The sequence below is a fragment of the Candoia aspera genome, chromosome 1 (genome assembly GCF_035149785.1).
Source record: "Candoia aspera isolate rCanAsp1 chromosome 1, rCanAsp1.hap2, whole genome shotgun sequence".
Taxonomy (NCBI): Eukaryota; Metazoa; Chordata; class Lepidosauria; order Squamata; family Boidae; genus Candoia; species Candoia aspera.
The window spans coordinates 149,501,933-149,529,465 of NC_086153.1; the positions used below are offsets into that span (position 1 = coordinate 149,501,933).

A 27,533-nucleotide genomic window follows, 5' to 3' on the forward strand; every position below is an offset into this window, starting at 1 on the left:
CAGGCAGCAGCCTTGATGTTACGCCTGAATTTGGAGGGCAAGTCTGGTCGTTTCTCCCCGTGCTGGGAAAACTCTTACTTCATTTCTTGCCTTGACTGACTTTCTCTGGCGTTACCTTCTCATTCTCCAAAATTCTCTCCTATCCACAGCAAAGTAACGCCGCACCTTTGAGCTCTTCACAAGCTGAGGCTGCATGAGGAACCATGGTTTACTTATGCAATCCCAGAACAATTGCACTGACACGCAACCGTAAACTAGCCACACGGCTATGGAGTTAAGCGCAGCTGCCTTGTTTGTGGCATTCAGAATTGTCGTTTGTATTCAGCACAAACTCTTCATTTTGGCTCCTAATAGTATCCGCTTGATGGCGCGCTTCTGCCCTGCTAGAGATGGGCAATGCGTTTTCCTGGTTTTCAGTCTAAGTCCCTCTGAGATATGTTACTGCTTACAAATCAGTCTTTGTAAGGACTTGATTGCAGTAATCCAGCCCCAAACAAAGGCAACAAATCTAACCGGGAGTTTTGATACTCGTATCTTTTATTTCATTTTTCATACAATACAGCCACTAGTTGCCTTTTTAAAGCAATACATTTAATGATTTGTATATAAAACACACACACAAACACACAAAATTTTGTTTCCCAATCCAAGGATGAAATCTTCAACAGCAGATGCACTGAAATTACCCAAGAGGTGGTCAAATTAACAGAGAGCTGTTTACTTCAAATTCACAAATTGCTCTGACAAAGTGTGTGTGGTGTTTTTCTCTAAATAAGGAAAGCATCTCTGGAACATCACACACCTAAATATTTTCTGTAAAATGAACTATACAGTAATGATTCAATGCTATCACGTAATCACCATTTTGCCAATATATATGTACATTCAGAGAAATAAATATCACCAATAACTTAAACAAATAAATAAACAGCTGGTTCTTGATCTGAAATAAATGAGAACTTTTTCAGAACTCATGCACATCTGAAGAACATTTAAAAAGAAACTATTTCACGAAGGCTGAACCATGCCTTTAGTTTATGCAAACATCTGCTAGATTTACCTATAGCCTAAATGGGGTAATTGGCAAAAATAGAGTTAATTTTGGATATCAAAATTCAGGAGCTTGGTTTTCCTGCAATTTGCAATATAAACATTTGTAAAATGCAGCTGATGAGGCAGGGGTCTTCCAAAATAAATTTTAGTGTCGGGTACGGTCTATGAGATCTGTTTAACCCTGAAAGGTATCTTATGCAACACTGGGCTGTGCAGAATCAAGTGAATTGCGGGAGGAACCCTAAGGATAAACCATGGATCTCAAAATGACAGAGCAAACTCTTTAAGCTTATTAATTGCCTTGGAGGAAAGTACAGTATTTTATAAAACTCACTGTTATGTACTGATCACACTACCATGTAGCATAGGATGATGCCCCGTTCATCTCCTTTCATCAAATAATTAAAATCTTTAATCACACAAACTTTCTAGACCATCATCTTATACAATGCTGTTCTTTTCAAGGCTATCGTATTTCACGGGATTACCGGACATTTTATTTTGGTAGGGAATTATTTATGACCCTGTGTTCAGATGCTACACAAAAGGAAAAGGAAAGAGAAGCAAACCCCACAGCTGCTCTTCTATCACAGCCCGATGGATAAGGCTAGCCATTCACATTTGTAGAAGAAAGTTACGCCAAACGTTTCCCGCCAACAGATCCTAAGAAGGCATGGATTTCCCCTCTAGACTTTGTAGCTGGGCTATACTCATTGAGGGAACGTAAGGCTTCTGCATGGAACCCTCACTTGAAAGTAGCTGTAGCTATGACCATACTGCTTATGTCACAAGCAAAATGACCTTTGCAAGGAAATTCACTGAAATCTGGATCTTAGCATGCCCCTCCAAACACAATATTCAGCACGTACGATGCCAGCACACACTGTGGTAATGCCGTCCTTAGTTTGGCACTGGAACTCCCAGAGGTAACAGTTTAGGAATCAGAAGATGTGTTCCGCTCTCAACCCATCTGGAAGGTACCAGCCTAGGTTGCTCTGACAGCAAGGTTTAGGTCAAAAGAAATGTAATTTAGGTCACAGTACTGTAATAATTGAAATAAATTAAATTAGCCAACCTAGAGCTTTCCTCTGAGTAAATATGCACAGGATTGCTCTAGGCCAGTGTTTTTCAACCTTGGCAGCTTGAAGATGCAGGCTGGGGAATTCTGGGAGTTGATGTCCACACTTCTTCAAGCTGCCATGGTTGAGAAACACTGCTCTGGGCCACAGGTTGGAACCTAGCTCACACTCTGTCACCTGTGAGGCCCCCTGGTTTGGCTTCTCTCAGAGTATGCTCTGGAGACCTAAGGCCATTTTCTTCTCTTTGTGTCCAAGTCTGATTTGGCAACATGAATACCAATCCATCCTCATCCACTGGCCAGATTAAGAGTCGTTGCTCCAGTTCCTGCTTTCTCTTCTCTCCCCATTTTCTTATGCATTTGGATGACGAGCCTGCAGAATCTCCATGCAGCATTTTAGGTTTTCCAAGTGCTTTACGTATTACAGCATAACGAAAACAGAGTATCCTTAAGACACTCCTCTGTACGCTCTCTTGAAACTGAACTGTATATATGTTTGTACAGTATATATGTCCTTGTATCTATACGCATATACACAAATGAAAGACTAGGACCACCCTTTTCTCTTCTATCTATGATGCCTTGCAAGGTAAATGTTGAGAAACTGTAGGCTCAGTAAGCGTGATGGCTATGATCCTGCAAAGCACCTACTTGGCACTTGAATGGTGGCAATGTATCACATGAAGACTGCAACAAAATGTAAGTAAACAAAGAATAACTAACACTGAAATACTACTGGACCCTGGAACTAAATATACTGTATACACCACAGCAAGTGCTCCCTCTACATCTCAGTCCAAATACATTTCCGTGAACACAATAATAATTTGGTGTGTGGTTTGAATGGGACGCTTTTCTCTCTGTCTTTCCCCTTCATTATAAAAGGAAGGGAGTCTAATGGAAATTCCTGCCAACAGAAGAGATGACTTGTCACAACATTTCTCTCATGCCTCTGCCAGTTGGCGACTCCTCTGAATCCCTATGAGATTGGAGAGCTTTTCACAGTTCTCAAGTTTGATGGATTCGGCTTTCTGCTTCAGTCGCTCATCTCGGTATAGCTTGGCCAAATTAGATAACTCTGATTCTGAAAGATGAAACATATTTGTCAGTGATGTACTGAAAAATGTGAATATTTAAAATGTTATATTAATTTCAAAGCCTGACTCGTTGGCTGGGTCAAAAAGAAAAGCTACTTAAACACAGAAAGTTAGGTATGAATACAATTCTTAGATCCAACTGGCAGAACAGCATCCATGAGTGCTGTAAAACCCAGCAGCTAGAGAAGTCTTTTGATACAGGCTGGGGAATCAGAACCACAGACAACTATATTGATGCAGACAAATGCTTAACATCAAATAGATAGATTTCATGTTGTCAGGGTCCTCTACAGCGAAGTGAACCACATTATCTGTATTTTTGCTCGATATATCACTTCTAAACAATAGGCCTTTTGGCGGCTGAGCTTGTTGTATTTGATTCTTTGTGAGTTTTTTTAATCTAAATTTGAAAACAATGCAGGATGCTTAGGAAAAGAAAAAAACTTACTTTGCTGTTTTTCTTTCCTGCAACTAGTTTGGATGTGATCAATATAATCTTTCTCAATAAGTTTTTCAAGTTCTTCAAGTTCTTCTCCATGATAATTATTTTCAAAGTTTTTATCCACATAATAAGGAACCTGCAGGTTTTGTGTATCTCTAACAACAGTGTGCCCTAGAGACCTGTGATGTTAAACAAGAGGGTAATAGATTAATGTCTTCTTTACAAACCTGAAATATGTTTTCTCCAACTTATACTTCTGTTTAACATTTCCTGCTCTCTGAAAGCAAGCAAGCAAGCAAGCAAGCAAGCAAGCGGAATCGTTGACATGGCTCAGCAGAGGCAAAATGTGGCTCACTATGACTAGCTCCAATATCCTCTCTTCCAAGTGGTGCACTTATAAACCACCTCTGTCAGCACTACATCCAGCAGCAAGTAGCCAGAGAGAGAAATCATAAACTCCTTAAAGCAAACCATGAGTCCCATCTCAAACATCTTTTGACCAGAAGGAGCTACTGCACTGTATTTACATGACACAACTTTAAGATAAAGCAGGAGTGGTTGATCTGCAGCTGCATTTTCTGTGAAGGGAGAAGCTTTAACTTTGTTATCACAATAAAACATATTTCTTTGTTCTAATCAATTTATATAATCCTATAAAGCTCAGAATCCTGCCCACATATCATGGCTTACACATAAAGGCTTTTGAATACAACCCAGAAGAATTATAGATTTTTCAGTTTTTCAGTAGCTAACTATCATGAGTTTTTGTTGTTGTTTTTCATATCTCATTTCTGAAAGGCACAGGCCCACAGTCTGGAAGATGAAACGAATTAGCAGAAGATGTAAGATTATGCTTTTGGGAGAGTGCTAACATAATTTAACATGATAAACCTCTTTGCTATCTATTTTATTTGTAGTATCGTTCCTTTAAAAAAATCTATCCTGGCTCTATGCCTCATTCAGAGTGGCATACAATTCTTTAAAATCCTACTACCATAAAATCTACTAAAAACACAGAGAAAGGGATTCTGCAATATTCTGCAGTGGCTCCCGCCCTCTGGAACATTCTTCTCCCAGAGGTGAGACAAGCCCCCTTGCTCCTGGACTTCTACAAAAAAGCTAAAAACCTGGTTTTGCCATCATGCCTGGAGCAGGCTGGGGAACAGCCATTCATGGGGATGGCTAGCGCCCTAGGGCAATCTTGTATACTCATGGACTGAAACACAACTTTTAGCCATCTGGATTTTATCATATTTTAATATTTTTATTGTCTATTTATTGTTGTATTTATACTGAATTTTAAATTCTGTTTCTGTAAACTGCCCAGAGTCCCTCCTTTGGAGGGGAGATGAGCAGTAATAAAATAAATAAACAAACATGTAACTGTTTAGGAGGTTCTAAAACTTATCTTCATTAATTCTGTGGGACCATATGGAAGGAAGCATTCCTACAAGTTTCATGGACCTGTATCATTTAAGGATGTTAATATTATAGGCAGTAAATGTCTGAGTTCCAGCTTCTGTTTAGTGGTCTTTTTATTTGTTTTGAATCTAGCTTATAACAGCTAACCATATTTCATATGCAATAAAACAACCTTCCACAAACTGTGGTCCTTGTGATGTATTGAGATTACAACTCCTAAAATTCCTAGGTTGCCTTATAATCTTGCTTTTACACTATTTTTTTAAAAAATAACATTCTGCTGAAAGTGGCTACCTACAAAGTAAGACTGGCATTTTTTCTGATTAGTTTTTATTTAAAATTGCCTGATACAAAAACCACTGAAAACAATTTAATTATTTCCTATCTATCCTTTGGCATCAAAATGTTTAAACTGGAAATTGACTTTCTGTGAAGGCATTGTGGATCTTAATGTAATATATTCAGATAAGAAAAGGAAAAAAAATACCCACATTTTAATGAAAACAATATTGCTTTCTATACAGTGCTAAGTCAAAGTAGTTTGTATGTTTAATGTGCCATCTTTCAGACAATTTTCAGCACAGAAGTTAAATTCTCTCTTCAAAAAAGCATTAATCGTGGCATGTATAACTATGGGTATGCCTTTTCCAAGGTAAAAAGCTTTTCAACTAAACTTTATTTATATATAACTAAGTAGAGGCCTCTTCCGGCACCAAGATTAAACCTGATGTAGTTAGTGTCAAGAAGTGGCCTCTATTCTCCCAGGTGAGCAAAGAAACTGATCTAGACTTACGATTTAAAGAAGAGGCTGTAGGGTGGATTAGTAGCCATCAGCTGAGTTACTATTGATACAGCTATTATCATAAAGACTGGCAGTAACTGGATAAATGCTGAGTAGGTATTCTGGAAATGAAAACAATGGTTAGTGAAGCATAAAAGGGCAAAATGGATGAAAATGGAAACCATAATGATAACACGATCATCCCCAGATAGGGGGCTGTTTTAATTTAGCACGAAAGTAAGTATTGGTGAAAACGTAGTACCTTTGATTAAGTCACTTGCCTATAGGGGCAAAATCTGAGCAAATATGACATTGCACAGCAAAGCATTAATGAATTATCAAATTTTACATTAATTTTGGCCCTTCATTACCACACCAAGCTCTTATTTCTGGTCTGACAAATGAATGCCCGTTTACTTCAGGTTGCTGGACCCTTTAGAACTATCCTCTGTTCTTCTAATAACATTAAAAAAATAATATTAAATCTTATGCCAAAATCTCTCATGGTTTCAGTTTTGGAAGGTTTGTTTTGTTTGTGGATGCAAGCTAATTTGATGGTGCCCAGGAGTCAGAAAATGCTGAGTCTTGATTTTTAGGTTTTAGACAACAATAGATAGATAAAATGGAATAGTATCTACAGAGATGTTGACAGTCGGCAGCATACAATTATTATTATTATTATTATTATCATTATCATTATTAATAATAATATATTTAAAGAATAGAAGGCAGAAGGAGGAAATAGGCTCCAGAGAGTTGGGTACAACAAGTTTGAAGCAGATATGGGTACTAGGATGACTGCTCATTCCTGTTCTAGCTCATATTTTCTTTAGAAGAAAGAAGGGCTGGAGATCTGGGAAGCAGAACCATTTAGAGTTTATTTTAACTAAATAAATATCTGATTCAAATTCAAAGGAAGGTGTATTGCCACTGCATAAGAGAGTTGGTCAATGTGCTATGCAAAGGACAGCTTGTTACTCAGTCAGGATACTAGAAAGCTGAAGTTAGAAACTAAATATTACCCATCCATCTATAACAAAACAGTGAAGATTTTGAAAATCATCTCAGAGATTTAAATTATTTCACATATTATAAAAATAATTCAATGTAGTTTGGTTAATTTCTCATCAATGATATATATAGCACTAACTATACAACCTTGGTAACTCCTTTGTCCACTTATTGATATTATATTTCTGAATCAATTAAAAAAATCCTCCAAAGGAAACACCATGTCGTTCAATGGAATTTGTAGCCACATTTACGTAAGACTTTAAGTCCTCAAATGCTTTTAGAATCTTTCTTAGAGGAGCAAGTTACAATTAAGAGTCTTCTAAGATCTGCAAATACCACTTTGTTTTAAAATAGTTCAAATATTTACTAATTACAAACAAAACAAGATTCCTTCCTATGGATAGGCAACAAATCAGCACTGTTTATGTGTGATTATAACTCCTTCCCTTCCCCATGTACCTGTGGTCTAATTTCTTCCTCCTGTTCATCCTGGGTCCATGTCCTCTCGTATCTGTTCCGCTGTGGATAACACGGGGGGTCCACCGAAGAATGGGAAAACATGTGTATATTTCCTGTTGAAATAGCAGTAGAACAAAGGTGCCGTTCTAAAGGGATTTCTTTATGACTTTCTGCTTGAGTCATAAGAACCTACGATTTCATTTTATTTTTAAAAAGCTAATTTTCAACTTGGCTTGCCTTTTTTCATAAACACAAGAGCTCTTCTGGTTCATTAAAAAGACTCTTCCTATGCTGTTCTCATTGCCCTGAGTTTACTTTCAAGGGGCTCCATGTTCCAGCAGTGGGAACATCTAGTGAGCAGAATTCTGCATGTGAAACTTGGGATCCAGACATTCATCTATAGTACTTGCCTTATTAAGGAAAAAAGGAATACAGTGCTACTGTAGAATTACATGATTTTTCCCGTTTCTGGTGACATTACAAAGGGTCAAGATTACCACAGCTGATGTAATAATATAAGCAGACTGCCCAAATTGAGGGAGTAAACCAGTAAAACTAAACCAGTAACAGCCATATTGCCTTACAGGTCACCTACATGGTTTGATTTTGTCGTAAGTTAGCTAGATTTCTCAGAGCTGCAGTATGGATCGGTTTAGTAATGTTAATATAAAGCAGAGCAGCCTTCTCAAACCCATGTGTCCTGCAAATGTATTGGCTACATTCCACAATTCTTCAATATCAGTTGGGAAAAATGAGAATTTTAACCCAATATACCTGGAGGGCCTCAGGTTGAGAGGAAACCAACTGTACTATTAAGTGTCATGTTCATCGTTGCAATGTTTAATGTACATCGTAACGTTTTGCATGCCATGGTGTTTAATGTACATCATAACGTTTCGCATGCCATGGTGCTGACGCGCATTCCGGTTGGGAGGGAGCTGCTGGGAGACCTTGTACCAGGCTTTCTAGCTTTCTTCATTGGGATGGAATGTGTTTGGGTTATCGTTTGTGTTCAAGGTCCTCCTTTTTACCCATTGATTAGCAGAACTCGTTAGGAGCACCTGGGATGGGGAATGTGAAACAGTTGTACGAGGGGGAGGGCTTACATTCGCACCGAGGGTTTTTAGTTTGTATTTGGCGCACTTTTGCTCATTCTCAGCTTTCTTTGTACTTGCATACTATTCTTAAATAAACCAGATTTTATTCAAGCTCTTGCTTGTGAGTCTGAGAATACTTTAAGATAGGCAACCATTACATTAAGAGTAGGAACAGTCTGAACAATTAAGGAAAGCTATTTTATGTTTCCTGTCCTTTATAGCTATAGTGCTATGAAATGGCCTATTTGAAATAGCATTCTATCTTGTTGAATGGCCATATATGCCGCACATGTTAAGAAAATACAGCTAATTAGTTTCGGAAGTTCTCCGGAAGCTTCAGATACTCATAAAAACTCATATCTGGAGTTTCATTAGCAATTAATGACCAAAGAGGGATGAAGAAGGCCACCTGCAGCAGGAGACAGAGGCTTGAACAGATGTCTGAACAGTAGCTTTCATTGCACTTTAAACCATAGCTAAAAATGATACATATTCACCTGTTGGGAAATTCCCTCCAAAAAACATATTAAATATTTCTTCCGGTGTTATATCTGCTTCAAATTCTCTGTAATAGTTACAATGGTTGGGTACATTGGTATAAAAAGCATCTTCTTTATCTCCAAACTGATCATACTGTAATCTCTTTTCAGGATTGCTCAGAACTGCGAAAGCTGTGCCTATTGCTGTAGAGTGCAAGAGAAAACAAACACAACCAATCAAAAACCAAAACCAAATCTGATGAAATGCATGACCGTATTATAGGAGTAACTCCAACTAACAAGACATCTTTTTGTTCCACATCCAATAGAGATGCCTATTCTATTGTTTGAATGTTGGGAGACTATAATGGGTAGAAAGAATAACCTTGAGGAACAGGAGGAAGACAACCAAGACAAGGGTCAAATAAAGCAAATCTGAGTCTGGGGCAGAGATGTAATTTGAGAAAGCGTCTCAGACAGGACCCTCCCTAGTTCTCAAGAAGATAAAGGGAGGGAGTGGGGAAGGACATTCAGACTTGCAAGATTCTATTATTACAACCTTATAATAGTAGTATTAGTTTGCTTATCTTTGGTTTCCAAGTTTGGTCTGTTTTGGAGAACTGACAGAGACTGGCAAAAAATAACGAGTAACTGCCAATTAAAAATGTTTAATAGATGAAACACAGGGAAAGGTGTAATTTACAATCCTCCACTTTACTGCTATATTACTAGACATCTCTGGAAAGCTGAACAGTTATATGGCAGGGATAAAAATCATTATGGCTTTAGGACAAACAAACAAACAAACAAATAAATAGCTTCCTTTGGTTCAAAAACCGCTTTAACAATGCAAAATTTTCTGATATCCAGAGGTTGCGACAGAATTTGACAAAGATCACCTCCTCCGCCAGTTCTCCCAACTAAAGACAAACTCAGCTATGAGAAAGATAAACTTCCTAAACCACTTACTGACTATCGGACCCCAAATATCTGGGTTCATATACTGCAGTATGTCAATGGTTTCGTTTGAACATGGTTCTTTAAATCAATCATTAATGACCCGATCCATGAAGAACCTAAAGCCATAAATTGTGGCTTATAAAGCACAGTGACTAGGTTCCTATCATGCTAACCCAAAGCCAAGCTATGTTGCACCCTAGCATGACATGAACTCCTCTACAGACAAGGACGTCTGATATTAATACCTGAGTATTAGTTCCAGTCCAATGTTAGAAAACAGGAAATTAGCTCTTTCTGAAGGAAAATTGGTTTTCAGCACAATACCAAAGCAGCACAATTGGGAGTAGACCACAGGCTTTACAAGCCAACTTGCCTTAATGAAAACATCACCTCACATACTAGAATCACTTTCCAAATGAGACAGACTGCACTCCTTTCACATCCTTCTGGGTGGTAACCACGACTGTACTTAAAGACACCTTCTCCTTGGAATGAGATCCCAGTAAAGGGATTGCCTTACTGTTCTCTTACACAAGCATGACCTGCCACCACACAGCCATCTTTTGTGTCCGATGGCAACGCAAATACGGAATTTCAAATCATCATATAATCTGGATGAGGCCTCATACTAACCTGAGAAATTACATCAATCACTGACATAAGGTGCTTACAAAAAAGCCTATGGGAGGAAGACTCAAATGCAACTGTTTCCTAAGAGGTGGCAACTTTAGAACGTTTCTTAGCGTTTCACTTATACAAATACTACATTTGTATACAGGAACATCTCCTAAAAAATCTCTTCCCATTGGCCAACACAGCACAGTAAGATCTTCACAGTCTGTTGTAGTCCCTTTCAACTTACCTTTGAATGCATCTGTTGCTCCTGGAGCACAATTCTTGTCAGGATGAAATTTAAGGGCAAGTTTCCGGTAAGCTTTCTTTAGTTCTTCATCTTTTGCATCTTTTCCTACGCCCAGAATTTCATAGTAATTCTTACTGTCCTTTATTCTACAAGATAAGCACAATTCTTTAATTTTGTAACTTTTTCCCAAATAGCACCTACAGAGTCTTCTCAGATACCCAAGCATCCCTTCCAATCTAGTAAGGCGCTTTTCTAATTTTGTTATACTTTGCAGATCTGCTTCACTGATAGAAAGAGGTTCTTGCTCTTGGGCATCCAGCACGGTCCAAGTTCAAGTTCAGCTTTGAGAATTTAAAATGGAAGCATCCATAGATGGAAGCAGGGTGGGGTTTCAAAAGATGACGCCTGTGTTGCACTATTGTGATGCCAATTCCAGTGGGGTTTTTTTACCTGCATTGTGACAGATGAAAGGGGCAGAGCTTGGGTCACAAAGCCACTTTCATAATTCTGGCAAAAGCCTCTGATCCTACAGAAGTGAGAACTCCTTGTCTTGTGCTTCCTAGATCACCCAGCAGCTTTTGATATAATTAACCAAGAGATGCAGTATTTCTGTAGTTATGCAACATACTAAGCCAATTATAATCTCATGTTCAGAACTGGGCAACTACCGTTCTTCTGAGAGTAAATATGTGGGATCTTCTTAGTGTTCTACAGTATCCCCATGTAATTCAAAACTGACATATCTGCTGTACAATATGTAAGATATGGGTGGCTCCATTCCAAATGAAACAGAGGCCACTGCTAATTTCTTTGGTAGGCCACTATCTGGCATCAGTAATGCATTGGAACTGGCTCATTTAACTGAAATTCAGTGCATACAAGATAACATGCCCAAAGTGGAAAGAACTTCCCAAATCTGGAGCTCTCCAAATGTCTTGCTTGACAATTTTCATAATTTTCTCTAGGCATCTTGGATAATAGGATATGCAGCTCAACCCATTTGGTGGGCACCAGACCAGGGGACGTAGAGATTAGTTTTATAAATTAATTTATTAATTAAACAGGCCTAACAGGCTGCAAGCCTAACAAATAGGAACATGTTCTAGTTAAGAAAGTTCCTACTTACCTTTGCACTCCAAGTAACTGTTCCTTGGTGTAGGTCATGCTGCCTTCACCACACGTTGACTGGCTTCTTCCACTGTCACACATGCGTTCCTTTTTCATTCTCATACAGTCACTACAGCCACAGCAGTCAAAATTGTCTCTTAGTTCCTCCGATGGGCATGGATTTCTTCTGAGCTCATCAATTAATGCTGAAACAATGACAGACAATATATATATATATATCCTATTTTATTGTGAGCCATGCACTCATAAAATACATAAGAAAACTGCTGTGCAAGTCCCTTAAAATCATGATATACTCATCTCTCCACATCTTGTTTTACCTATTTAAACTTTGTCTAACAATGTGTAATAATATTTTCTTTTTTGAGGGAAGCTTACTATGAAGAATGTTACACAGGTTTATTTTGAAAAGATGATAAGCACCGACAATAATTCAGCAGCTTCCAAGATTACCATCACCTAAGATTTGAATCTTTGGAACCAGTTCACATATGTCTCACACAGCTGATTGTGTGAATTCTGTCAGAAACATCATTTTGAAGCAACATAGAAGTTCTTCCTATGGTACAGGAAACAGAAAGGCGACTTAAATTAAATTTCAGCTCGTCTGATTTGTGATTCAACAGCAATGCATGTCAACCAAATATTTTCATTAATAATGTGGATTAAAAACTCATACAATTCTATTTTTTATGCTGTATTTCTAGTTACTGTGCAAGTACATCCAGGTACCACATTATATGTACTGGTGAAAGTTTTTCCTTAAATTTTTAGGTAGTTCCTCCTCTCCAATCCTTGGTCCTCTGAGACATATCAAAGTGCTGCTATGTTTATCTGCTGCAAGAAAAATGCATTTCAAAGGCGATTTCTTTTTAAACAGCAGCACAAAACTGTTGCAAACCACATGCGTGGATGATTGTCCTTTTCTGTAAACACACACACATACATGGACTGAGAAAAACTCAAAACCACGCAGACAAGAGGAAGGAATAAATTTATACTTTTCTATGCAATATTTTTACACAACTGAACTTTCAATAGAAGCAGTGCCTTCCTAAAGTACTATCGTTTCCTTTGTTCCCATGTGCATTTCTCATTTGACCAGTGCCCCAACATCCCTCTGATTAAAGCTGCAGCCACAATACACCGGTCAGTCTTTAACTTTAACGTATCACCAAGCTCTGTTCTCTGGTAACCTGGGATTTTGGATCACCAGTGTCCCCTAAGAAGATTTAAGTCCCCAACCGCCGGGTTCCCCCGATTCTGGCCGCGTTATCGGCACGGAGCGTTACCTTCGGCCCAGCGATCCCCGGGACTCAGTACTGCCATGTTCCAGCAGCCGGGAAGGAAGGATCCACCAGCAGCCGGGAAGATCACGTGACCGCGAGCACAGTGCAGCCTGGGTGACGTAGTCCTCGCGTCTTCTGCAGCTGCCCCGCCCCTCCGGCCGCCAGGGCCCGGTGTTCTTGGCGGGAGAGGAACTGATCGCCCAGGTTCAGGGGCTCGCGCGCTCCGTGTGCAGCTCGCAAGCGCGTCGCTTCCGAAACTGAGCGTGGTTTTTCCACTCCGGGGTTTGCAAATCAAACCATGCCCGGCTTTCACCAGGGAGATAGAGCGCTAGAGCGGCACTCCTTTCGGGGCCCATAGAGAATAATCATGAAGAGAGGCAAAGGGAGAACGAGAGAAAATTCAAGAATATTGGGGGGGGCAGGACCACGGCTTGGAGGGAGCTCCTTCCCTCTTGCTGCGGTTAATGCATACCGAAGCATGAGGGCTTTTTATATTCCACAACGTATAAAGAAGATTCAGGCCTGGCTACGACTTTCAATGGCCGCGACCGAGGCTGTGACCACGGCCTGGGTCAGCTCTACGGCGAAAGTCCCCCCGGGCGACTTTCAGCACTAAAAAATCAGGAGGAGATGAAATTGTGCCAACTATTAGGCAGAAAGCACCTGCTACGGCACGCTTTCAAACATTTGCAGGACGTCACGTGGTCTCCGGCCCCTCCCGCGAGGAGCCCTCCTTTGGCGTTGCTCCGTCAGAAGCCTCCGCCACGGCTTCCGGCGTTTCGCCTCGCAACGGAAGTGGTAGGCGGGGAGATGGCTGGTCACGCAGGCGCAATCACGGCGGCTTGGGCCGGTTCCCCCCCCGCCCCCTCGGTTGGCCTGCGCGGCGAGCAGGAGAGGCGGACGAGCGCCGTTGGGGGGCCTCCGCTCTCGGAGCGAGCCGCGCTCCTCCTTTTCCTCCCTGTGTGGCGCGGCTTTTAGGCCCGGGAGGACGGACTCCCCCCTCGCCCTCTCCCCCCCTCTCCGCCCAGGGCGGCGGCGGCGGCGGAAGCGGCGGCGGGGAGGACCAGGCCGGGTGCGCAGAGAGCAGGTGAGTCACGGGGCCCGGGAGGGGGAGGGAGGAAGCGGAGCGCGGTGGCGCGCAGCGGGGCGGCTTTCCTCCGCCAGTGCGCGCCTCTGAGGGTAGTCCAGAGCCGAGGAGAAGAATGACCCGCGGAGACATTTCCATGAGATCCATCTCCTCACCTCGGACTGTATGGGAGAAAAGTGCCACCCCTTGCGAGGATGGGAAGGGCTCCCCCCTTTTGCAGTAGTTTTGCCGTGACTCTCGCCCTTAGGATTGAACCTCTGTGAACACGTGCTGGGGTTTTGCTTTTTTTTTTTTTTTTCCGCCTTGTGATAAAACACATTACAAAGTGGCTTCGCCCTAAATCTCATGGTGCCTGTTGGGGAGGGCATGCTGGTGGTTTCACAGATGTTTTGGATGAGATTTCTTCTGATTTTGTATCCCCTGAACCTAGTGAAAGGCAGAATCCAAACTGGGCTAGAATACTTCAGATCAGGTAGCAATTTTAGTTAAAGCCGTTCTTCCATATATTTCTATATAATTATTTTGTTTTAAGAATATGAGAACTGCATTAGGTTAACTGTCAAGTCCATCAGGTGCATATTCGTATGTGTCAGAGGTTGGCGGTGTGATTGGGAGCTCAGAATCGGCTATGAAGAAGATAGCTTGTTTTTCGAAACTCTGTAAACTATTTTCATATATTTAATGTACAACATTTTAAAAAAAGGAGAGTTATATAAATTAGTTATACAGGAGCTCAGAACACTAAAAGCTGGCTCTGAAGTTGGAAGGAAGCACGGCTGATTTCAGTGGGAGATATTTCTCAGTATGAGTGTTCTGGAAAGCGGTGTTGCTGTTTTTAAGATGAAGTCTTATCTGCCACCATTTCTTCTTATACTGGTCATTGATAAAATAAATAGTACTGTACTTCTTATACATATGTATACTTATAGATATGCGAATAAGGGTCCCTTTTTGTTTCTATATATTCAGTGCAAGATGGATCTGATTCTGTTCACTGGAAATTTTAAGTAGATTGTACCATTCTGTTATCAGGGGTAAAAATAAATGTTGCTTATATGCTAGAATGGTTGCTTATACAATTTGTGGTGTTCCTATTTTAGGATGGCTAGGTGAAATCCTGTATGTTTTAATATCTGTGCAGAAAATGAGAAAGTGTTCACTCTTATTGGAGCCATTTAGAAATATTCAAGTCTGCCTATCTACAGTTCCTTGGAAGAACATTTCTGAAAAGATTGCAGAAAATTGTAGGGTTATAGTTTATTCCTGTGCATGTAAGCTTTACTTTACTCAGTGAGGCTTTCTGTCAAATGACTGTGCATAGGACTGCAGCTTAAACGAGTTGACCATATTCATCAGCTGTATGGTGTGGGCTTGCTTTACACCAGTGTGTGTTTGCCTGTGACTCTCCTCTGTCTTGTGCCATTTCCCTAACAAGGTCAACCATGTTTTAGCCTACTGATTTTTGTTTTTAAGCTTGGGATTTGTTGTAGAAAAAGCATTTTGGACCAAAGTTTTGTAATACTATCAGATTCCCATTATTTGCTCCAATATTTAAGTTGGAATAATAACAAAAGTTTTATTACTGAGTATCCGATTGATAAGGGGCACAATGGCTCAGTGGTTAAGATGCCAGGCTTGTCAATCGGAAGGTTGCAAGTTTGGCAGTTCAAGACCCAAGCACGGCATGACGGAGTGAGCTCCCGCACTCACCCCAGCTCCTGCCAACCTAGCAATTCGAAAGCATGCAAATGCAAGTAGATAAATAGGTACCACTTTGGTGGGATGGTAACAGCGTTCCGTGCCTGTCATGCCGGCCACATGACCGCGGAAGCGTCTTCGGACAGCGCTGGCTGTGATTGTGTTGTGTGGAAAGTAGAGAAAATATGAATAGCTGGTTCTCTGAATTCTTAAAAATTGGATGTTAAGGCTGATGTGTATCTGGCTATATCCATAGTATAGATTTAATTGATGTTTAACTGTCGTGGCTTGCATTATTTTTGGAACTGTATGTTTAAGAAAGCTGATGAATTTGATGATTTTTTAAAAATTTGATGTTCCTGAAAAACTAGTTATCAATTTATTGGATTGTAATTCTAGCAACTTAGCAAGTACAGTAAGTTGAACATTTTTTTTTCTTGTTCTAAGGTGATCAAAAGTCAAACTGGTTGATTTCATTTATGGTCATTGGATGAGACGTGACAGAGATTTTTTGTTGATAATATATGTGTGATTGACCCTGGGTCTTAAGTAAAGATACAAATAGATATATTTAACAATTCATTTTTAAAGGTATGTGAGCAGAAAAATATTGGTTTTCTACTTGCATTGTTTTAAAGGAGAAAATGACAGTCCTTTTAAGCAGAGTAGACTTGCATTTTTGTATTCAGTTATCAATACTCAAAGTATGTAGCAGAAAGGAAGATGACCATGACTTTAAGCCAATCTATGATTAAACAGAAAAGGACTATTAGTGAATCTAATGACACTCCATTTTAAAGCTATTTGCAAAAATAAAGTAAAATTATTTGGGGAAAGACTAGTTTTTTTTTATAAGTGCAATTTGTACTTGTGCGACCACACTTACAATGGCAGTTCCAGTTGCAGTCGTTAAGCAAATTGCGTGTGGTCGTTGACCGCGATGTCATGTGACTGCATCTTGTGACTTCTTGCCAGCTTTCTCACTGATTTTGCTTGTCAGAAGCCAGCAGTGAAGGTTGCAAATGGTAGTCAAGTGATCGTGGGATGCTGCAACCATCATAATTGCGAGCCGGTCACCTGAATTGGGATCATGTGACTGCAGGGACTCTGCAACTTTGAGGACTGGCCGTAAGTCTTGTCCAGTGCTGTGGTAACTTCGAATGGTTACTGAATGAGTGGTTGCTAAGTGAGGACTACCTGTATAGGTCCTATATTTAAAACAACCACTACTATAAATGTAATAACAAACATCGAAAATGGTTAACTAAGAGATTAGAAAAGGACTGATTACATCAATATAAAACTTAAAATCCAAATTACTGCTAATTTTTACTGCTATCCACTATCCTCTTTATTCAGTTTAGTTATAGAAACATTAGTCACCTTACAAGTAAACAAGCAAGTGAATTCAAGAAAGTTGTTAAATTTATTTGAAGATGACATGTTTCTTTTCCCCTCTAATGCAGCACAAGGATAAATTTGGAGCTTTATGAGGCTGTCAGGCTTAATGGTTAATTTTAAAAAAATCTCAGTGAACCTGCATTCACATCCCCCTATATTGCAAAATATGATATCTGAAATGTTAGGAAACTGTGTCAGGTAAACCTTTAAATACTTAGGAGTATATGTATCCAACCAATTTTTAAAAGTTTACTATTCATTATGCTCCAACATAGAAACAGCAGAAGTTTGCAGTGTTAGAATAAATGTTTTTAGCGTTCTAGAATTAATAGTGCCATTCAAACAGCCCTTCCAAGGCTGATGTTCTTTCAGCTTTTTCTTGTAAATATTTCAGATAAAACCATCTCAAGCTGGCAAGAAAAATTGAATTGTTTTAAATCAACCAAGTGAAATATCAGTACAGATATTTTATATATATCTCAGAAAAAGAAAAACTGGGTAGCACTATATTTGTAAGTATATATTCCTATAGCACAGTTAACTCACACTCTTTGTTTATTTTAGGTATCTCAATAAAACAATGGGTTGACATTGAATATGCCCAGTATTTAAATATATCTTTCAAATTCTATTTAAAAAATGACTATAAATACATTTAACAAATTTACTCAAGTTACAGTACAAATTGTAAGAAAATGTATTGCAGGATTAGTGCTGTGTATTCCCCTGTCAACCCTCTAAGGGTACTTCCTTGTTTTATCATCAAGATAAGTTAGTTACTGTACTAGCATGGATTATTCAATATAAGACATTAGTACAAAAATCTGATTTTGCACCAAGGCAGAACTAGAGTAATTGGTCACATATTCCTGTAGTTTCAAGTGAACTTGTTCTTACAAAACAGGAGGGTACCAGATTTAGCTAGCTGCTACCTTTTGAACTTGGAGAAGTTAATCTTTACTTATTCTCCACGACCTAAAAACATGCTTTCCAAGGTATATAAACCCTGGTTACAAATAAAAATAAGTAACTTTATTTGTGTTTTGAAAGTAGAATGGGAGATGTAAACACCTGGATAATAATATATGGCTATCCTTAAGGGTGCCAAAGAGGGTTCTTTCCAATGCACTACAAAAATTATATCTCAAAGTTTTACATTTATGACATTTAACACCAAGAAGAGTATCGTATAAACATATAAATGTCTGATACATTTTTCTTCTCTAGTAGGTATATGATAAGAATTTCAAAATTTGGAGACAATGTTTTTGGTGAAATAGGTCTTCTAACTAGAAAATGATTGAATGCTCTCCAAGATCAGGTTTGTTACATATATTCAGTCATCAGAATAAAAAAAAATGGTTATATTCTTGAATATTCTTATATTCAAGAATAACAACAAATGATTAGTGTTGCAAATATCTGAACTGTTTCTATTCAAATGTGGCTCAAGACACTCAAGTCAATTGCTGTGCTTGAAAAGATTTCGAGAAAAATACACCTACTGGATAAACAAAAGGGAGAAAAGTCTTTATGAGAAATGGTATGATTTTTAAGGCTGTGCAGAGATCCAAATTTGTAATGCAAATTGTGTTTTGGGGTGCATGTGGGCTGCACCTGACAGGAGTTCCTTAGAGTAGCTGTATTTTTTTTTCTCCTGGGTTCATGCAGCTGTCTTTGTAACTGGCCATGGTATGAGAAAAGATGCATGTGGATTAAGGTGTTCCTGACAGGTGCTACGAGCATGCCCAAATAATATTGTGCTCTTTGATTCCCCATCTCTGCACTGTCCTGAGTACTTCAGCTCTTACACAAGCAATGAGTATTCATCTTTAAAAAATGTATCAAGATTTGTGTAAATTATGATAGATGTGTAATGGGAAATAAATATATAAATTGTATAATCTTTTGTTGGACTTATTTGTGTGTCCAACAAAAGATTATACAATTTACATAATTATCCTTCAGAAAAATAAAAAATAATTTTACTCAAATTGAACAGCAAGAATATGCGAGCCCTAGCCAAGCTGTAATTAATTTTTCTTTAGGTGACTAGGAAGTGCATATTTATATGTCTACGCTTTTTTGCTTAAATATAAACCTAAGGAAGCAAGCATTATTAGCATATCTTAAAATAGTAACTTTTTGATAGAAGTAATTGTAAGATAAAACTGTAGTTCTATATACTATATTGCCTAATCAAATATTTCCGTGGAATTACTTTAAGGCTGTTGGAATTTTTTTAGCTATTGTACAATTCATGAAATTGGTATATATTTTTAATATTGTTTACTAAATTTAAAGCAGACATGCAGCAGATCACTAACAATTTAAGGGAGAAGAAAAAGGTCTGATTTTGCAGTGCTGACAATAGGCAAGCTTTAGTTTTCTAGCATAGATACAGATTGTGTTGGTCTGAATTGTCTTGCTGATTGACTTGAAAGTAATTGTGGGAGGCAAGGAATAGGGATAGAATTGTTCACTGAAATCCATCTTAAACTTCCAGATAAGTTGTTAAGTTAGTTGCCTTTTTAAAATTCCTCTCTCTTCTGTTGTTCCACTATTACTTCTTTTAGCAGATAGGGTTTAGTATTAAGAGTGTGAAGGTAGTGATGCCATACTAAGTAGCCAATTAATTCTTCAGTCTGATATCATTGAGGACAATCAGATTATTCATAACTACGGTAATGAGTTTTGAACATGTGAATAGTTTGGTAATCTTGTTGCATTCCTTGAAAAATTGCCAAGAACTAGTGCTGCCCCCCCTTAAATACTTTTTCCATTGTCCAGTTTGCTCTGAATCCATGGTTGCCCACAATCTCTTGCTAACATGGGAATGTCAAATAATTATGCAAGTTATAGTTCAAAACCACTGGAGGAAAATGTTGCTGAATCATGAATATTCATTCATTAATCAGTAGGAAGCAACATAATGGTTCATATTTTTACTCTTGCAGGAAGAATTTCTTATAACTTCTTTGGTAAATCACATGCTTGCTAAATAAGGGTAAATTCTTCAGTTTACCTCCAAGTTACATTCTTAACTCCTGGGGACTTAATTCATGTAGATTTCTTGGCAGCGGTGTGGTTTATTCCCCACTCCATGCTTTTCATACAAGCTTTAATATGGTTAAGTCTGTTGGAGAGAGATAAAAAAATGCAGTGAATTTCTTTCTTGCTTGTTTATCCCAGTTCGAAGGAATTCTTTTTCCCTGTCCCCATTGAGGAGTAATACCTGAAACATGGGGGATTAAGCCTTTTGGCTAAGATCAAGTGTAGAATGGAAATAATACTTCTTTTTCTATAAATAATGGGGTGAAATTTCTATGAGCCTATTAAGCTGTGTATTACTTTTGAGCAAGATACTTTTAAGCTTCTAATTAACCATGCTGCTCATTTTATCCCAATCCTGTAAATACAAAGTATCTGTGGTGGATTTCGGCGCTGTCGCCTATTCCCAGGAAGGAGGGAGTGCATTCCAGGCGGATAAGAGGGTTCACAGTCTGGGGACTGTTGCTGGGAAAGTTAAGAGGTTCAAGGTAGCTCCGCCCTAGAGTCTGCCAGGTTATTTCCCCTTAGGTCAGTTAGAGTAGCTTTAGTCTGGCAAGATTCTGTCTGTATGGCGAGAGCAATAAAGAACTGGAGTTTGGATTACACTGACTCGACCTTGTTCTTGGGCTGGCCCTGACAGTGTCTGTGTGTTTGCAATTTGCACATATCTCATAAATAAGCTGAGTGATAAGCATCTGAGTATGGCCAGTGTGATGTGCCCCTTGAATACAGGATATTTTGCTTATATTTTGCAAATAAGCTCAATTCTTGTGGGGGAAGAGGGGGACATACGGCTTTTGAAGTAAGACCTCTTAAAATCTTTCTACATCTATTTTGACTTTTGCCTCAGTCATGGTACAGAATGTAGCCAAGAAGAGCACAGTTGTCTCTCAATAAAGACTCTTGAAAATAATAGAAGTAAGTTATATACGGTGAGGACCTGTGCAAAGGTCATGTCTTTCCTGCTTTTCCCTGTTCCCCTTTTTACCCAAAAAGTTTTTAGAGGCTTCAGAATAGAGGAAGGGATGCACTTATTTGTACAGTGTTGTATTGATTTGGGCCTTCACTCAAGCAATCTCTGTTTATAGTGGTATGAGAGAATTTTAGGATAGAAAATCTAGTTCATATTATAAATAAATTTTCTACTGATTCCCCTTTTATAAAGTAATTGATTCAAACATGTTATGTTATTGTGACATCTTGATAATAGAATATTCTTTCCCATGGAGGTATGGATTGGTGCTTTATCTATCTATCTATCTATCTATCTATCTATCTATCTATCTATCTATCTATCTATCTATCTATTTTGCTAGTGTTAGGTACTTTTTGGTGAAAGATCAAAATTTACTTTTTGCCCAGTCAAGGTAATGTTTAAAAGTTTAAATTAGTTTAATAACCTGGGTGTATTTCGTAGAATGATTGCTTTTTATTTTGCATAGATACTATTTTATTTGGTTTATTCTCATTATATTTTGTATCTACTCTCAAATCTTTAGAGTTCATTTAATATGAAAACCTTACTACATTCTTAAATCTCTTTTTATTAATACCTTAAAATTGAGGCCCATGATTTCCCAAAATGTTAGGTTCTCTGATTTGATTTTTCAAATCACGTTACATCGTATGCAAAGTATGATAAGCCAAGTCTAAATCAAAATATTTTTTTTAATTGTGAATAATTTTAGGGATTACATAATATATGAAGGATCACAGTTTAAAATAGGTTAGAGTTTTGGGTATGTGTCAGACCACTGATTTTGTAGCTCCGCACTTCTACTTTGTTGCCTCTAGGGATGTTGAGTTCCTAAAATGCCTAACCCGCAGTATACCATTTTGGCTAGGAGTTCTAGGAACTGTAGTCCAACACTTTGGAGGCAACAGAATTGGAACATTACTTTAGCTACTTATCAAAGTAGGTCATGCGTAGTAAATTACCCACTGCTGCTGTGGTGCAACTTGGGTGAAATCCAAGATTGCCTCCTTCCTCATGCAGCCTCTGGTATTCTCACCGCATCAGCTCTGGAGCGCTAGGGGCTTTCTGGAACACGTTCTGCAGGCTTGCTGGGGGAGGGACAGGAGGGTGTTTAGGAGATCGTTTGCGTCATGCAGAATATTGCCTTTTATTTTTAAAATAAAAAGAATGAAATAAAATAAATGGAAGAGGATGGATTTCATTCAAAACGGATACCCTTATCCCTAACCAGAGAAACATTTCTTGAGCCTGAAATGTTGCTTCAAAAAAAGTGATAATGCATAACACTGATTTCCAATTTATTGAGTATTAATAATACTATCAGTTTAAGAGCTCTTGTTTAAAGAATAGTTTGTGTTTTGTTTTCTTCTCTGATACGCAGTACCCCATACAACTGATAAATATAGATATATTGCATTTACATATGAAGTACTGTAGAAAAGTAAAGCCTTTTTTCTGGAACTTACTAATATGAAACGATATGCAATGCCCTGATATAAATGTTAGGCACTTGCAAGGTGTTCTCTTATATTGTGGGGAAAAAATGCACAAACTCTTAGAGGCATTTTATGTGTCTGTCAGAGGCTATGCTGGTGAGAGTAGATCTGATGCCTTGAATGAGAAATACTGCTCACCTTGAATACAAAATAAAAACACAGTTTAAAGCAAGAAAGACTCAAAACACATTAGGCTTTCAGATGGCTTTCAAACAGTGATTATGGGGTATATCTGAACACATATATATATATTTTTTTTACTGAAGTCCACATTTATTCTTTTGGCTGGGATCTAGCACTCTTTCTCTGTATTTACCCCGTAAAGTGTTGCTAGCAATTATCACATATCTTAAAACTTAACTTAAAGAAGTGCCCTCGTTTATTTCAGCAGCACAGTAGCTCTGATTTCCAGTGTTGGTATTGATTTATATTATAATTGATAGCGTCACTGATGTTTTGAAGATAATGTTACAGAATATTCAAAAGGAAAGCAGTCTGCACCAATCTTTTTTTCCCCCTTTCTTTTTATCTCCTAAAACCCAGAGAGTAAAGGGCATTACAGTATGGTGGAATTGCCCAAAACTGAATAAGAAAAACTTGAAGAAGCTTTTCTTACTCAGTTTTTACACTTTTGACGCTTTTGCTAGATTTGGTGCAGTTTCTTCATCCCACTCCTGACATACAAGCACATGTTACTGAAATCTTGTACAGTGTGCCCCATATTGTTCTGTCCTCCTTAATGTCTGGAGGAAGTTTGGGGACAGTACGGTGGAGGAAGAAAAGATTGCTTGCATGAGCTGCTTTCCCCCGGTGAGCTATCTTCAAGTCATGTAACTGTTGATTACAGTCCAAAATTGTATACCATTTATAAGCATATTTGTTTGCAGCTTTTTGGAAGTACTTTTAATTTCTACTATAAATAAAACATTCTTCTATGGGTAACATCTCCCCCCATTTGATTTTAGTACCTCATAGGTACATTACTTCAGCTAATAGCCAGAGATGGATAAGGTAGCCAAAAGAAGGTATAAAGATGGACCCTTTGTCTTAGAATGTTTACTAGTATGAAGTAAATTAAAGTAATCCCTTTGAAATAAAATTCTGCATTTGCTACTTGACTACTTCCTGCAGAAAGTTCTGGTGATTAATAGCGTAACTGATTTTTTTTTCCTGTGAGTTCAGTTGCATAGTTCAACTTGAGAATTTTACAGTGTTGCCTTTTTTTTTTTTTTTTTGGTTGAAGTAGTACAAAATGTCAAAAATTAGAAGGAAGGTCACAGTGGAAAATACCAAGACCATATCTGATAGCACATCGAGAAGACCCAGTGTATTTGAAAGACTTGGACCCAGCACTGGAAGTTCTGCAGAGGTGAGTTGAAGGGTATTCTTTGTTCTTAATGTAACACTCTCATAGGCCAGAGATGATGGCAGGGAATGCTATTCTCTTCTCTTACTATTGGAGTAAATTGCCTCATTGGTTTTAATAAACCCATGAAGGCTTTCTTATCTTAGACTGATACAGTATGAACTACTGCACTCTTTCAGATGGGATGAGATGGGGGGGGGGAACATGTCTGTCCACCGCTTGTTCCTGACTGAATAAATGTTTGTCTTCATGATGAAAATATATTGGACTTGGAAAAGAAATCCCCCTCCTGAGGAAGTGACTCTGTTAGATTGTTTCTCTTGTTATTTTGCCCCTACGTATTGTGGCTTGTTTTAATATCTGAAGCCATCAGGATAACTTTCTTTGATGCAGTGCACCATGTTTAACTCTGCTGATGGCTAATAGTTCAGACTGGTTAGAAGTGCTGTATTTGGATATGATGTATCTGTTTCCAACTCTAATTCTCTATAAACATTTAGGACCAAATCCACCCATATTCTACAGAATGAAGCATGTGGATGGATGAATTGTTTAGTTAGAGGTTAGGAAAAGACAGGACAAATTCCAACATTTGTATGCATGCATCACATTTTTAGTGATACATGTCTTGTGCATGGTCATAAAAAAGACTTTTAGTTGCTAGGAGGAGAGAAGAGACCTTAGTTCATGCCGATATACCTTGAAATGTCTTATGTTATCCAACATCTGGTGATGAGAACCATCTGATTTTGCACTAAATTATTGTTAGGTTAGAATGATATGTGGAATTATTCTGTGACTTTTCACGCAAGCCGTATTCCAACATTAGTTTGAAATTCATCCAGTAATGTCTGTCTCTTAGACACAGTGCCGTAACTGGCTGAAGACTGGCAACTGCCTCTATGGGAACACATGTAGATTCGTACATGGCCCTTCACCACGAGGTAAAGGCTTTAGCAGCAGTTACCGAAGGTAAATGGAGAACTCAGCTTCATATTCACATGCTTTTTCAAGCTGTTTCTTGTCATCTTAAAAAAAAAAATACAATGCAGTGATGTGGCTTATAAAGAACATAGTTACTCTGGAAGTATTGGTATGCCCTGACTTTTTGAGCGTAGATTCCAGGAAATAAAATGTTTTTGTTACATGTTAATCTCTGCTTTAAAAAATTTACCATTGTCAATCAGAACTACAAATTGTAGTTATTACAGCTTTGTTTTGCTCAAATTCTCCCTAGTAGATGATTAAGACAACACCAAAAATCTCAAACTGTTTATAAAATTTTATATCTGGCAGTGTGATCAGTAACTAACTATCCTTTCACAGTATGGTACACCTTTATGTCAACATTTCTTTCCTAGTTGTCATTATAAAATGAAAAATGATGTACATGAGAAGTTTATTTTTATTTGTAACTCATGAAGAGCTGTGATCTCATGTGAATTCACACTGTGGAATAATTTGTTCAGCTAAAATGTATGTATGTTGTGTAGAATCCAGTTAATTCCTTCCACTAACAGATTTGTTTGCATTGGGGGAGTTGGGACAGAAGCTAATTTTTGCTGCCTCCTATACTTTTCCATGCACTTCCGAAATTTGTTCATGGGAGTGGGGGTTGGAGGACAGATTTTGAGGTGTGGAAAAATAAGTGTATAAAAGATCTAGGCTGCAATCCTATAAACATTTATCTGGAAATAAGTCACGTTGCATTCAGTGGGGCTTACTTCTGAAATAGATGTGTGTGATTGCAGTGCCAGTTGTTTCTGAGCCATGCCAGGTATGGCTCATGCTTCTTTTGAGATATGTGCTTTCTTTTTCTTTTTTCTTTTGAAGGAAAGGAACTTGAATTATTGTGTGGAACATGATGTTAAACATTTCATTTCTGATTTTCATTTGAACATGAAATTACAATTGTGAACTTCTGTTTTATAAATTATGCTTTTGATTGGTTTGGAATATAAGATGTATTAACCAGCAAACAATCATTGTGTGGGTATTTTATGAATATATAAGGAGCCACCTTATTTATAGCAAGTTAGATCATTACCCTAGGGACCAATATTGTTTATCATTATTGAAAGGAAAGTGATAATGATTCTTTCGTTTCAGAGGAAGCATGATGGTGCTACAATATAAACAGCTGATCATATTAATGCAGAATTAGGCCTTGCATGCCACAAATGTAGGGTGGCTGGGATAAGGCCTCTGAGCAATAATAGGGGGTACCTTCATGCTGAGATAAATCTCAAGGTTTACAGAAACATATCAGTTATTTTTATATAAAACACTTTAGAGAACAACCACTTTTCCCTCAAAAACAAGGAAAGGGTGCATGGGTTCAAAAAAAGAACAAGTAAAGGTTGTTTTTAAGTGAGGTACTTCAAATAAGTCTCTGGTTAGTTAAAGTAGAATAACAGAAGAGACTTCTAGTAGGCCTCTGGTTAGTTAAACTAGAATAGTTCCCCAGTGGTAGGGAAACAAGAGACACCATGGAAGGAGAGCAAGAAATGAATGAATGAGTGGGAGGGCATGCCAGCAGGTAAGTGTTGGAGTGGAAGGGAGCAAAAACAGGTGGAGGAGGCAGAAGATGTTTGGAACAGGAATGTGAGATTAAAAATGGTGACTAGACAGAAAAGAGATGCAAGACAGAAGAGTAGTCTTGAAAAAAGAATTGGGAACAAGCAATTTGGTTGTTGTGGGGATATGGTGAAAAATGAACACACAAATGATAGGTGAAAGGATTGGCAGAGGCAGGAAGATATGGCAGAAAATCAGTCATTCTGAGAGGAAAGGAGGGAGAAGGGTGTGAAATGGTGAAAAGTGACAATGGGACTGGGCGCTCAGTAGATGAGGTGAGGAAAGAAGACAGATGTGATGTTGTATGGACGTGGAAGTATTTGATTTAAGTAAGATTTTCTTCTGGGCCCAGTTTTTTTACATAAAGCTGCTGTCTTTATCATCTAAATCTTACACAGTTGATGGCACAGTCTTTTCTGAACAATCACTGAGATTGCATACTTCTATTGAGTCAGGAAACAAGCTTGATTTTATACTTGCTCATGGGAATAGTTGATAAAAATATTCAGTACTAATCACTTTTCTTGTTGCATAATATATGTTAAATAGATATTGTAGAAACAAGAATCCTCATATTTCTGAAATCTGTGCTATAATTGATTGATGACTTGTCATGGTGAATTGATTTTAAAAGAAAGCAATTCAGATCAGTAATGGAAATTAACCCCATGTAACGTCCACAATTCTGAGTAAACATAATATTTATTTTTGCCATATAGT

At 38.3% G+C, this 27,533-nt stretch overlaps 2 protein-coding genes across 4 annotated transcripts in view; one reads left to right on the plus strand and one right to left on the minus strand.

Moving 5' to 3' along the window:
* Positions 1–515: 515 nt before the first annotated feature.
* On the minus strand, positions 516–13,406 carry DNAJC18 (DnaJ heat shock protein family (Hsp40) member C18). The gene is made up of 8 exons (XM_063315520.1): positions 13,165–13,406; positions 11,871–12,057; positions 10,745–10,890; positions 8,941–9,126; positions 7,347–7,459; positions 5,886–5,995; positions 3,677–3,849; positions 516–3,215 (listed from the first exon to the last, which is right to left on the minus strand). The coding sequence occupies exons 1-8, from the start codon at positions 13,199–13,201 to the stop codon at positions 3,076–3,078; spliced, it is 1,092 nt and encodes a 363-aa protein (XP_063171590.1). The 5' UTR covers positions 13,202–13,406; the 3' UTR covers positions 516–3,075.
* Positions 13,407–14,020: 614 nt separating this feature from the next.
* Positions 14,021–27,533, plus strand: part of ZC3H13 (zinc finger CCCH-type containing 13) — a 45,333-nt gene continuing 31,820 nt past the window's right edge. Inside the window, exons 1-3 of one of the 3 annotated variants that reach the window (XM_063315530.1) lie at positions 14,021–14,248; positions 24,114–24,239; positions 25,099–25,208. In XM_063315530.1, coding sequence (XP_063171600.1) covers positions 24,123–24,239; positions 25,099–25,208 — 227 coding nt within the window. In that variant the 5' untranslated portion in view covers positions 14,021–14,248; positions 24,114–24,122. Of the gene's footprint in view, positions 14,249–24,113; positions 24,240–25,098; positions 25,209–27,533 lie in introns of those variants that run through there. The other 2 variants (XM_063315538.1, XM_063315547.1) reach the window with 2 other exon arrangements.

Excerpts from the sequence above, each read along its gene's own strand:
- DNAJC18 (XM_063315520.1), bottom strand. The coding sequence starts at position 13,201 with ATGGCAGTACTGAGTCCCGGGGATCGCTGGGCCGAAG. Across the intron at positions 9,127-10,744 it reads AGCAACAGATGCATTCAAAG|CAATAGGCACAGCTTTCGCA; the intron begins GTAAGTTGAAAG and ends TGCACTCTACAG. Across the intron at positions 7,460-8,940 it reads TGGAGGGAATTTCCCAACAG|GAAATATACACATGTTTTCC; the intron begins GTGAATATGTAT and ends CTATTTCAACAG.